Source organism: Pezoporus flaviventris, unplaced genomic scaffold, assembly GCF_033815535.1.
Source record: "Pezoporus flaviventris isolate CSIRO_AGI_PZ_B2104156 unplaced genomic scaffold, CSIRO_AGI_Pfla_v1 ptg000029l, whole genome shotgun sequence".
Lineage (NCBI taxonomy): Eukaryota > Metazoa > Chordata > Aves > Psittaciformes > Psittacidae > Pezoporus > Pezoporus flaviventris.
In genome coordinates this window covers 19029251-19042447 of record NW_026892577.1, presented here as the reverse complement: position 1 = coordinate 19042447, position 13197 = coordinate 19029251, and the positions used below count along the sequence as shown (strand labels likewise).

Below are 13197 nucleotides of genomic sequence, written 5' to 3'. Positions count from 1 at the left end.
TGTCTCCCAACTCCTCAGCATGGATTGCAGGTTTTATTTCCTAGGCCAGTGCAGGAGGGTGAGTGGAAAACTGAGCAAGGGAAATGAAATTCACAGCCTGTGTGCAGCAGTTCCAGCCGAAGGGTGTCCGCAAGCTTGGCTGCGGTCATGAGGAATGAGGGGGCACTTCAGCCTGGCAGATTAGCAGGAAGAGCTGGCCTGTAGCTGGGCAGGGCTTGGCACATGTTGCACTTGAGAGAGTTCCTGGCAGATGCATTTTGTAGAAGTCAGAGTACCCTTTTTGATGCGCTTACATCTGCCTTGGCAGAGGGTGCGTCTGCAGCTGTTCGCACCCCGTGTGCAGGGCACAGGGAGAACAGAGGGAGCAGCGGTGAGGGGACTGCAGCTCAAGAGCAATTGATCTAAAACCTCCACTTCTTATCACCTTTTCCTTTTCTTTTCTTTGTGTTTCCTCCCTTTGACTTAATACTTATGGAAAAGAGCATGATCTCTGCACACTACTGCTATTAGCATCCCTCTCCTGGATTTCTTGACTAGGCTGACATATCTGATGTGCAGGTTGGTGGCAAACTGTCAGCACGGGTCCCTGTTGCCATTTGAAAAGGGTTTGATTGCCAGAAAAGGGATTTTGAGGTGTGCCTTTTCCTCAAGGGGTTGCAGAAAGTCTGTGGGAAGGATATGTGAGAGCAGTGTGCTTTCTAGGACTGCAAGACCTCACAGGATTACTGTACCCTGCTTGCCTAAGGTCCTGCATAACAGCCCATACCATTTCCCTCTGCAAATTCTGGTTTGGAATAATGAAGGTTTTGATTTTGATAGTATCAGTGATCCTTTTCCTACAGCAAGATCTTAAGGTGTCTAAGATATATTCAATTACTTCTAAAAAATATCCACTTATTTTCAGGCTAAACAGACTTCAGCTTCAGGTCAATTAAATCTTATGTCTCCTTTTGGATAAATGGAAATGGCACCCAAAGATGTGGGTACTTTGACAGGGATCGAGCATTTCCATAGCCTTCTCTTTCTTAAGGTCACGAAACAAGTGCTCTCTTTCTGTAAGCCAGAATTTCTGCTTCCAATCCTGCTTCCTCAGAAATCACTTCAGGGTCTAACATTGTTCTTGAAATGGAGGTGCTAACACTGAACACAGGATAAAAGAAGCAGTGCAATCCCCTTCTACACAGTATTTATGCTTGGAAGTGTAAGAATCACAGTGATTATTTTTTTTATAGCATTTTGATGGGATCTGATCATCTGTGGCCCCAAAATCTTTTTTTAACTTGCTGCTTTCTAACATAGACCCACATCAGGTGTGTTTGGCCTTTGATTCTTCAATACAAGACCTTATGTTTGGCTCTTTTGGATTGTTTAATGTTTTCTTGAATCTAGCTTACAAATTTAGCTTTACAAATAGCTTACAGATTACTGTGTAATAGTAACTCTTTGAGATTTGCCTAGTTTGTGTATCATGTGCAAACTTCTACCAGTGACTTTTTTTTCCAGGTTCTTGGTAAAAATAGTCTGTAATGCAGAGGCAAGAGCTGACTTTTCTAGAACTTCACCAGACTGTAGAAATACTGAATGATGATTTTTTTTTTTTTTAAGGCTCTTCTGTGGTTTTTTTTTTTTTGTTTTAAAGTGCTGCAAAGTTGATTATAATATCATTATTGTTTAAGCAAAATATTGTGCAATATAAGTATGTGTTTGTGGGAGCCTGTTACAATGTTACATTCAGCAATCAATATTGTTGTATCACTATGTTTTCCCCCAAACAGTGCAAGATTAATGTGACCAGATTCTTTTTTTGCCCCATTTTTGCTTTTCCTAGAGTAATTCACTTTTGGCCACTGAAAAGATAGGTCAGTCTGGGACTTGGTTCTCGTATAGTAAGGCCATTTAGATGCTTTTATTAGAATAAATCCACAGTGAGCGATTATGCTAATTGCACAGTGAATGTGTGTATGTGCAAGGCAAGGAGACTTTGGACCAGTGGGCCATCTCTTTCCATGTCCTAAATACCTGTCCTTCATCCTCTGAAAGTCTTCACAAACATAGGCACCCATGGAAACAAACCAGTGGTAGGTAGAGGAGTGAGAACAGTGAGGAGGATATGATTTATGGGTAATGGCAGGAAAGGAACAGAAATAGTGTCATTTCTGAGGACTGTTTTTCCAAATTAATTTTTCTGTGGGCATGGTAAGATTGATCGATATACCAGGGCATGAGAAATGCAAAACCTGTATTACTTCATGGCGCATTAAGTATCTGGTTCTGTTTTTAGGAAGAAGTATCAGAAGGTGCTAGCCAGTGTTGTTATAATCCAAAAGAACTACCGAGCATACTTCTGGAAGAAGAGCCTGCTGCGACTGAAGGCCTCTGCAGTCACCCTGCAGAAGCACTGGCGTGGCCGCCTGGCTCGCAGCCTCTACCAGCACCTGCTGCAGCAGGAACTCCGGCGGAAGCAGGAAGTGGAGGAGAGAAGGAGGCAAGAAGAGGAAGAACAGATCAGAAGAAAGGAAGAGGAAAGACAATGGCAAGAAGAGGAGGAGCGTAGGAGGAAACAGGAAGAGGTGAAGGAAAGGTACAAGATGGCATCTTGCACTTACAGTTTCCTAGCACTAAGGGAGGTGTACAAGCAGGTCTAGTGACACTGGAACAGAAGTTGCATGAGAAAGCGTCCTAATGCCAGGGGACAGAGTTGGGGTGTGCTTGTGGGCAGCTTAGAATAGAAAAGCAGCATAGAAAAGAAGTATCCTGCTTCCTTTAGGAAGTCAAATTGCAGTGCATTTTTCCCTTTGGAATCTGCATGGTATTCTGCTTTGGAAAGTACATGAAAGCTTCACTGATTGGGCAGAGATGCGTATTTTTCTCATTGCTTTTGTAGTGGTAAAGGAAGACTTATGCAGTCTTCCAAACTCTGGAAGCATTAGCATTATGAGAAGATACCAGTATCATGGGTCTTGGTACATCCAGTGAGATGCATCAGAGAGCAAGATGGGCAGTGTGCCTCTGCTGCTACTGTTGTTTTTACATTCATGAGAATATACATGTGTTCCTGCTGCTGTGTATCTCTCATCAGGGATATGGATGTGTCAAGAGATCAGGAGGAGAAAGGAAGAGCTAATGTGGCAAAAAGAGGCAATCTGTGAGCAGTGACAGTACACCTATTGAGAATCCTGCACCTCGTATCATTTACTGTTTACTCCATGGTTACCTACATTCTAGCAAAACTGGGTCTCTTTTGATACTTGTTTTAAGAAGCATAAAACTTCAACTATGAGATTATTACAGAAGTTTGAACAAATAATCCTGTGACATTAAGTTTTTCATAAATAGTTGGTTATGGTTTTTATAGTCTTTTGTAACATACTTGTCCTGATGTTGGATCTGGGCAGACTTAAGATGTGTGACAAGCATCAGAAAATTCTAAGGTTAGAATCATGTCACAAGAAAAAGAAATTGCTTGCAATTTCACTGGAGATAGTAGGGTGATGTGGCTGCTGGGACAAGACATGGAGTCAGTGACACCAGTGATGAAGTTTGGTCAAGGAATTTGTTGAACAACACTGAAGGCTCCATTTTATCAATATGTCAGTTTTCAACAGCAGCTGTGCAAGTTCAGAATGTCAGATACTACAGGCACTCTCTCGGGTCTAAAGTCCTCATTGTACTATGTAGAGCCTGTCCCTACCTAGATAAAAGAACCCATTTAGCTTATTCAGTCTAGTGTGTTTCTGTTCCTGCCCTTTGGTTCCCAGCCCGTGAAAGGTGTGATGAACTCAGCATCGTTGTGAAGAAGTGTCAGTGTTTCTAGGAATTGGGTGAACTGCTCATTTTGATTTCATTTTCTGCTTGAAGTCGAATGGCTTCATTCAGGGTGAGTAGCCAAAAAGGTACTAGCAGACCAACTTGGCTAAATCCTGAACTTCCATGGGACCTCAAAAATGAAGTAGCAGTCCACAGAAATTGCGGATTGGGTAATCTACCGAGAACAAGCAAAAAACCCAACACACATGCAAGGAGAAAATTGGAAGGCCCAAGATGCAACATGAATTGTAACAAACTAAAAGTTGGCATGCAGTTATTGTGCATACACTTAGGGAGATAGGGAGCAATTTGGTTCTACTTTTCAACAGGAAGAAAAAATTACAATGTTGAGAAAGCTGAAGTATTTTATACTATTTTTTTTTTGTCTTCCCCAGAAGGAATAAAACAGCACAGATGTGAACTGAGAACCTAGTAGGAAAATAAAAGGTTAGAGAATGCTCGGATAAATCAGATTACAAAGTCATCCAGACTTGGTAAAATCAATGTTTGGGTACTTTAGGAACCAGCTGAAGCAGTTCAGTTTTATTCTCTTTCTCCTCCTTTGTGGGTATGAGTGGAATTTCCATAAAATGGGAAAATTCCAAACCTCCATTTAAGATTGGAAGAATGAGGGAATTGTGGACCAGTCAGCCTAACCTCAGTTTCAAGAAGATACTGAAACAAACAGTGGAAAATGCTTGATAAAGGAGTTAAGAGCTAACATGGATTTCTGAAGAACAAACAGCATTAAGTTACTTGTTTCCTCCTGTGATAGTTTATGACATGCCCTCTGGATAGGGAAAAGCCATGCAGGGTGGATAACTTGATAGGTAGGGACTTTGGCATGTTATGACAATCCTGTAAGACACTATAACGAATGTGGTTTGGGAAAAAAAATACATGAAGCAAGATTAGGATTTGTGTTTTTAATGCATTGTATTCATAGAATCATAGAATAGTTAGGGTTGGAAAGGACCTTAAGATCATCTAGTTCCAACCCTTTGTATTTTAATTAGTAAGCAATAGTAGGCTTTCATTAAGTAGGAAAGAACTCTTGAGTGGGATTCTTCCATGGTTTGGGCTGGGTATGGTACTAGTACAATGTTTTCATAATCAGTTGGATGAGGAAATATGAATACCCTTATTAAATCTGCAGATAAAACCATCTGTTGGAGGGCTGTAAGTATAAAACTAGACAGGATTATAATTTGAATAATTCTGGCAAATTGAAGAAAGGGTCTGGAAAACATAGGGTAACTTCCAATGCAAACATATGCAGATCTACACTTAGGAATAATCAAATGCACAGAGAGAGAAAAACGAATGCCTACTTCAACGGCAGAAGAAGATTTGGAGGCTAAGTTGAGCATGTTTCCAGTGTCATGCTGTGTGAGAGGAGAAAGTAAATCCTGTCTATAAACAGGATCCTTTCTGTGAGATGTGGGGGTGATTCTTCTGTTCCGCTTGGCACTTGTAAGGCTTCAGTTGGAGTACTGTCCTTAGTTTTGGGTATCACATTTCAGGAAGAGTGTGGATCAGTTGGAGATGAATGGAAAGCAGCAAGAAATATTAGAGGTCTAAAAAAATGCGAGGAACAGTTGCAGGAATTAGTGTGTAGATTGTAAGTGGTATTCTTGATTTGTTTTAAAATGGCTCTACTTCTCTGCCTTATCATTTAAGGCAGTTGTTTAACCCATGGCTCTTAGAGATCTTTTACTTAAAGATCTCTAAGTTGGAACCGTCTGGATCTCGCTTATGTCAGCTTTCATTTATAAACATTTCCTGGATTTTGTTTTTTTGAGAGGGAGAGCACAAGAGTGAGGACTTTGTGACTTGCAGCTGCAATTTAGAGTTTGGCTGGGAAAGCTGAAGGCCCTGGGAAATAAATATTGTTGCCCTCCTGTTCTGCTTGGGGTCGGATTATAGATTTGAAAATTCCCACTGCCAGTCTGAATTCAGCTGCACAGTGGTTACTACAGGCAGACTCTTCCATCCAGCCGCATACTGTCCCTGCTCCCTGTGCGTGACCCTGGCATTTTCGGCTAGTTAGTTGCTTGTAACATGCTCGCTATGGAGAAACCAGCCATAATAGTGACAGCTTTCTCTTGAAGTACAACCTTTTTGATCTGAGTGGAGGTGCAGCACAGTGGGATAGTTTTCTTTTGTACTCATGTTTACTAACAAAGTGACTCTTACAGCCCTTACTAGTAAACTAGGTTTTGCATGCCATTGAGAAGTTACACAAGCTGGAGCACCCAGGTCTCCAGAATAGAAAGTAAAAGCCAAAGCAAGCACAAATTCCATTCTGGTATTACGATAATTAGGTATTTTTAAACAAACCAAACACACACGGTTTCCTGGTATCTGACAGGCATGCAGGTACAGTCTCATTTAATATCCATGGATGTGCAGTACTTCAGAAGATTCTGTTTACATTTATCATGAGTTTACCTGACCAGTCTTTCTGACAGTGTTTCCAATGTCCTTCCTAGTGTATTCTAGCTAGTCCAGTTTCCTGATTGATCTGAAAGCTACGTGTGTGGAGGAAATCTGTTGTATCCACAAAGGTCATGCCAACCACAGAGAATTGGATTTTTACTAAATTACAAAAGCTTTTAAACCAGTCTTACCACGGGTACCCTACTTTTAACCTTAACCATGGAGGGATGATGTGTCCATGTAATTCTGAAAGCCTCATGTGGGAAGACTGGGACTATCTCTTGACTGTTGTGTCTTGTTTCTTAATAGAGAAAAGGACGAACTGAATCTGCTACTCCAGGTGGCTCAGGTAAGTTTAAGAGTTATTCTTTACATATGTTTTCTGTTGAGTATCTGTGAAGGGTCCCTCATTGCCCTCGCTTTGACCAGAGCTAGTATTTTTATTGTGGCAACACTATTTAAGAAATTGCCTTTGTTCATTCAAAACCTGCAGATGTTTGGCTTTGGCAGAGAAGCATAGAGTGAACAAGGTGGTGCTTTTTTCAAGGCTCATGTACCAGCCTGCATAGTTCCTATTTGAAAATTTCATATTGAACATGCAGCATCCTTTCTTCTCTCTACTGCTTGAGCTTATTATATGACCTTGTGATGTGCTGAACTGTGACACAGTCTGTTTTGCTGGATTGTTGCCTGTAACAGCCAAAATAAGAGTGCAGCCAGCTGCTGCCATGGCTAAAATAAAGCCCTTGTAACTGATCTAATTGTTGGTACTTGATATATCAAAGAGCACACCACCTACCCTGAGGTGTGTGAAAACAGCTGTGCGTTTTCTTACTTCTTGTCTCAAACCACTTGTTCCCCAGTTTTAGGCCAGGTCTGTTCTGGAGAGATGACAAGTTAGAGTATAGAGTATATATATTTGTCCACAAGTAAGAGTCAAGTAGAGAGCAATCAACAGGATAACTAAAGAAAGCAAGGATTGTACCTTAAATGGGCCGGTTTATTGGCTGCATTGTCATACTCCAGTCAGGAAGTACATGAAATCCTTTCGGAATTTATTTTTGTTTTTTCTTGTGTGTGTGTGTTTTCAGCATCCTCCGTGGAGGGGAGGGTGGCTTTATCTTACAGCTAAATGTCAGTGAAAGTTACCAGTATCTTCCGTCTTCTAATTATTGTGTACTTGCTAGAAATTTCCTGTTACTTCAGTTGTGGAGAACAGGAAGACTGAGTCTTCAGCAGCCAGTCATCATCCATCCAGTGATGCTAAAGAATGCCAAGAAACTCTGGGTGGAGTTTTGGTGGAGTGGGATTGGAATGGATGCAGTCCTTACTTCATTGCAAGTACCCCTTCCAGACCTAGATTCTGATGGTCAGACCCCCAGCTCAGGAAGCAATGAGATCCCCAAATCTTCCAATGAATTTCCAGGAAATCTTCAGCTCTTAAACAGGCAGTGCATACATGTATTCATATTGCTCCTTTATGTGTGTGAGATAGTTCAAAAAGAGGCGATGGGCTTTCAGAATGATTTTACCCAAATTGTAGCGTGCAAGGGGCTGTAATGAGCAGCAGACAGAGGGGATCTTCTAAAATTTCACTGATTCCACTGAGCTTATTTGTAAGATTCAGAAAGGAGGTAGGCTGCTGGAAAAAAAGGAGGTACATGAAAATCCAGTAGTTCTACTTTTAGCATTTATACCATGGATGATTGCAGGATGCTTAGAGTCACCTCTTTGCAAATGGAAAGTACAAGGCAAACAAGGTGTGAGGAATTAAGGATCCAGGCAAGGAGCACATATAAGTTGAAGAAACTGCTTTAACACTGTTATATAAATTCTTTAAGGTGGAAGCAGTAAAGACTGAGGAGGTAGATATTCCCCTGCAAGAAGAGGAGAGACGTCAGATGGAGGAGATCTTAAGACTGGAGAAGGAGATTGAGAAGTTGCAGCAACAGAAAGAGGATCACATGTCAATCATCTGTGAAAATACTAGGAATGAAATCAATCGGCAGCGAGAAGAAGAGATCCAGAGGCTGGAAAAGGAGGCATCTAGGGTTGCCCAGGAGTTCTTGGAGCTGCTGGATTTTGGCAATCTGGATGAAAGTGTGCAGAACTTGGAGCGCTCACTTTCTAGTGAGGGGACACTAAACATTGACTGCAGCCTGGTGGCACCACTGGCTGAAGAAGAAGTGGATGAGGGTTTTCATGCTGATGACGAAGGACGACCAACTTCCAGTTTGGTGGTCTTGAATCAGCATGGCACAAGAAACAGCAGCAACTACTCAGAGACAGTCACAGAGACAAGCCTTTCACTTCTCCATAGGGAAGTTGGAGAGGTTGTTCCTGCTCCAGAACAACCTGTGGATAGAACCACTAGCCCCAAGGAGCAGAGGGCTCTATCTGACCCAGCAGAGACCATTTACGGCACTGTCTCAGATACACAAAGGAGTAACAGTAGAGAGGTGGGAGATCTGATTTACACTTCCCCCCCAGATGTGGAGTCTGACTATGACCATGAGGAATTTGATGGCTGTGGAGATGCAGGTAGCACCTCAGCTGAGCCTCTGAATGGTGAGGAAGGTCTGAGACACTCCCATGGTACCAGCCTGGAGTCCAACCGTGGCAGCCTGGACTCGGTAAGGTGCTCTCCCTTCACTTTTCCAGACACTAGTGTAACTTTGTTGGTATTTTCAATATCCTTGTCTTCTTACTCTGTGTCTGCTTGCTCTGGGTATTATTACTAACATATAATTCCCTGTTGCATCAATAATCAGCTTGAAAAAAAGGGAAGAGTCATAGGTAGGCTGAAGGCCAGAGGGCTTGCGATTGTCCAGTGTCTACTGGTACAGAAGCTAGCACATGTCTCTAGACTATTTTAGGGTTTTTCCGTCACCTTATATTAACCTAATACCCTTTAGGAAGACTGAAAGCAGGCAACTAATATCTTGTAGGTATGTGTTTTGCCTTAGAGAGATTTCACAGAAGTAGCCTGAGCTTTCAGTGGACACTCACAAGAGGAAATGGGAAGGGCTGGGGTTTGATTTGTTTCCATCACTAAAGCTTCTCTTGTTCTAGTCCTGTTACCGTTCAGCATCAAGGGTTTATTTTCAGCTACTGTGTAACAGATAAGCTATTCTAAGGCTACAAGAAATTGCTGTGCTTATCCGGACTAGGTCCCAGTACACATAACCGAGGCTGAACCTTTTCATTCCTACCACAGGGACAGTGACATGGTAGTAAAGCTGGACTATTAGCTTTACACTTGGTGCACCTCAGTTTAGATCCCATACTAGGCTCTGAACTTCCTGAGTGCCCTGAGGCTAGTTGCTTAATAATGCAATGATAAATCCCCTTGCAGAACCGGATGCCAGGTAACCCCACATAAGATTGTGAGGAGTTCAGGTGTGAAGCCAAAGATAGCCATAAAAATACTTAAGATAATTTATGTCTCTGAGAATAGAGCTTTGAGCTACAAAATATCTTTAGAAAAGGACGGATTGGGCAGAGAAGAGATTCAGAGCAGTCCTGTGGAGGACTTGGGGGTGCTGGTCAATGAGAAAATGAACATGAGCCAGCAGTGTGCGCTTGCAGCCCAGAAAGCCAACTGTATCCTGGGCTGCATCAAAAGGATGCAGGTCGAAGGAGGTGATCCTGCCCCTTTACTCTGCTCTTGTGGGACCTCACCTGGAGTATTGTGTGCAGTTCTGGTGTCCTCAACATAAAAAGGACATGGAAGTGTGGAACAAGTCCAGAGAAGGGCCTCGAGAATGATCAGTGGACTGGAGCACCTCCCGTATGAAGACAGGCTGAGGAAGCTGAGGCTGTTCAGCCTGGAGAAGAGAAGGCTGCGTGGAGACCTCATAGCAGCCTTCCAGTATCTGAAGGGGGCCTATAGGGATGCTGGGGAGGGACTCTTCATTAGGGACTGTAGTGATAGGACAAGGGGTAACGGGTTAAAACTTAAACAGGGGAAATTTAGATTGGATATAAGAAGGAAATTCTTTCCTGTTAGGGCGGCGAGGCACTGGAATAGGTTGCCCAGGGAGGTTGTGAATGCTCCATCCCTGGCAGTGTTCAAAGCCAGGTTGGACGAAGCCTTGGGTGATTTGGTTTAGTGTGAGGTGTCCCTGCCCATGGCAGGGGCGTTGGAACTAGATGATCTTAAGGTCCTTTCCAACCCTAACCATTCTATGATTCTATGAATGATTGATTGATTTTTAAGGAATTTGGTTTACTTCCTTTGCTGTTCTTTTCCAATGGCAGATTGTGACCTCTCTAAAAAAGTTGCTTGATTTTTCCTGTTTGCATTTCCCTAATGTCAGCTGGCAGCCATCAGAATATTTTATGATGTGATCTGCTTGAGTAAAGGTACCTTTTCTGTGGGCAGGTACTCGGGTCACTGTCAGGTAATCTTCAAGTCATGAATCATTCTGTCACAGCCTAGACCAGTTTCCACCGTTCTTCATAAAATGTAAATAAGAAGTGGAGGGTTTTATTGAGCTGCACAGTGAGCAAGACCCATGAAAAATCCAGCTGATACTATGTCATGGCAAGAGGCATATGAGAGATAACTGCATCAGGTCAAGAGCCCATCAGTAGCTGCTAGTCCAAGAGTACTTGCTTTTTGAAACTTAATGGCAAGAGAGGGAGGGAGCATGACTGAGTGGAACAGGAATGAGACAAAAGAGTAGCACTTTGCAGGGTCACAGAGAATGGACAGAAGGGAAACATGAGAAAAAGCAACATGCATTTGGGGAAAGAAAAAGTCTAAGGAGCTGCCTTTATTAGTATTAAATTAATAAAGCAAATCAAATGAAGTTGTATTTAAACTAAAGGAAATGTTAGGGTAATATGGGGTTTTGTGTGTAAAGTACTTTCTTATGGTTGAGGGTTGTTATCTAGTTGTAGAACAGGGATGAGCAAATGCTGTGGTATTATTTCAGTAGTTTGGATCTTTGGACTGAAGGCTCTTGAAACAGGAAAGTTTGTTACCGCAGGTAGCTGGAGTTTTCTAGCCATTTCCACTGCTGAATGTCACTTTCCTTTCTGATATGGAAATTCCATGCTCTGGAGACTCTTGCTCTAGGCATTAATGGGTAAGCGGTCAAGCCTCTGATTTTACTGTATTGCTTTTTTTGTACAGGGAGTATGTGTAATTTTGCACCTTCTGATCATGTGACTTCTCTAACCTTCTTAATTTGCTCCACTCCTGCAATCAGGAGAGCCCGAGTAGCCTGTATTTCCTATTTTCTTTGTAGTTCCTGGAGAGTGAAGAAGAAGTGGATGTTTACATTGATACAGATGAAGAATTTTGTAATGGAAGAGTCACTCTCTTCAATGGCACAGGACCACCCTATTTTCACAGCTATCTCTACATGAAAGGTAAGTGCTTTAGCCAACACTTTGGAAGGATGAAATCCACAAAGCCCACTTCCCTCTTCTGTTTCTCCAGAGCCATCATCTTCGTCTTCTCTTAGTTCTCTGTTTAATCTCTTTTTTTCCCCCTCCTTTTATTTAATGCAAGCAAATCAAACAACTAGGAGGTGGATGTCAGGGAATTGGACTGGTTTTCTTTGCCACTGGGACTTAATTGTGCTCTCTTAGTATGGGCTTAAATTACTCATTCTGAGCTACAAAACTGAAGATAGTATAAAAATACAGTAATGCATGTATTTCTATATTTTGTGTTTGTTTCACTAGTTTGTTGTGGTTTTTCTCTGTCCAGACTTAAGCATAACCTTATTTCCCTCCTTCAGCTCCTTTGTTTCATCTAGGAACTGAAGTTCCTACCGAGTGCCAAAGAAGGAGGGTCAGAATGGAAGCATGGGCCTTGTTGCATGTCTGATGAAATCTTGCTTCCTTGCTTTTCAGGAGGTCTCATGAACCCATGGAGGCGGCGCTGGTGTGTTCTGAAGAACGAGGCCTTCATGTGGTTTCGCACCAAGCAAGAGGCACTGAAGTCAGGCTGGCTGTATAAAAAAGGTGGAGGAATGTCAACACTTTCACGTCGCAACTGGAAACGTCGTTGGTTTGTGCTTCGAGAATCCAAGCTGATGTACTTTGAGAATGATAGCGAAGAAAAGCTGAAGGGGACAATTGATATCAGAAGGGCAAAGTGAGTGAAGAAGTAAATCCTTGTGATCCCCAGTATTCACGCTCTAAATTAATAATGAAGTGTTTAGTGCTGCCAGTTCATCAGCCTATGTATTTCCCATAGGGCTAGGAGAATCAGAAACATAAGGAAAGAAAAAGACAATTAGAACTTGTAGTTTTATTCTGGAGGGAGTCCGGAATTACTTGGTAGTTCTTTTTCCAGACTTGCATTTCATAATTCAGCAGAAGCTCTTTCCAAGCTCCATGGAAGGAGCCAGAACAGGAGGGTCTAATTAAGTACATACCCCATGCACTCTCCCCTACCCTGACTCCATCTGTTTCCTGGCATCTCCAGGCATTCACAGAGGTGGTATGAAGCTCACAGTGGGATCTGAATTTGGCAACATGTACTATGCTTTTTCCTGAGTCCCGGATGCTCTTTTTGCTGCTTTAGCCAATTTCTCAGCTCCTGCTGTAGGAAAGGAGAGACTAGTCATCTGTTAGCATTATGTGGTCCTGTAAAGTGCCGAACAGTGTGGCACATCCCACTTGTAAACCACCCTCTGTATCAACTTCCTTGTTATCTCTTCTTCCATGTAATCCTGTAGTCTGCTGGTGTCTTAAAAAGCCATTTAACACCTTAAGCTTTGCTTTTGTAGTAGATTAACAGCACAAATATTTTTAAGGAGATCATAAAATCCTTAATGTATGTTGGAAAAAATGTGTTTCTGTTGGGGTTATAAGCCATCTGAATCAGTGCTTTCCCTTCTCTATGTTGAATGGTAACAATGTGGAAAAAAAAGTTGGCCAGATGGAATTCATGCCTGTGAAAGGTTTTTGGGCTTGACTCTTGTGATTTGC

At 42.2% G+C, this 13197-nt stretch overlaps 1 protein-coding gene across 2 annotated transcripts in view; it reads left to right on the top strand.

The window, feature by feature from the left end:
* Positions 1 to 13197, top strand: part of LOC133272328 (unconventional myosin-X-like) — a 96155-nt gene that overhangs the window by 61914 nt on the left and 21044 nt on the right. For both annotated transcript variants that reach the window (XM_061459436.1, XM_061459435.1), the window contains 5 exons: positions 2282 to 2581; positions 6556 to 6595; positions 8088 to 8879; positions 11502 to 11625; positions 12115 to 12358. In XM_061459436.1, coding sequence (XP_061315420.1) covers positions 2282 to 2581; positions 6556 to 6595; positions 8088 to 8879; positions 11502 to 11625; positions 12115 to 12358 — 1500 coding nt within the window. The remainder of the gene's footprint in view (positions 1 to 2281; positions 2582 to 6555; positions 6596 to 8087; positions 8880 to 11501; positions 11626 to 12114; positions 12359 to 13197) is intronic.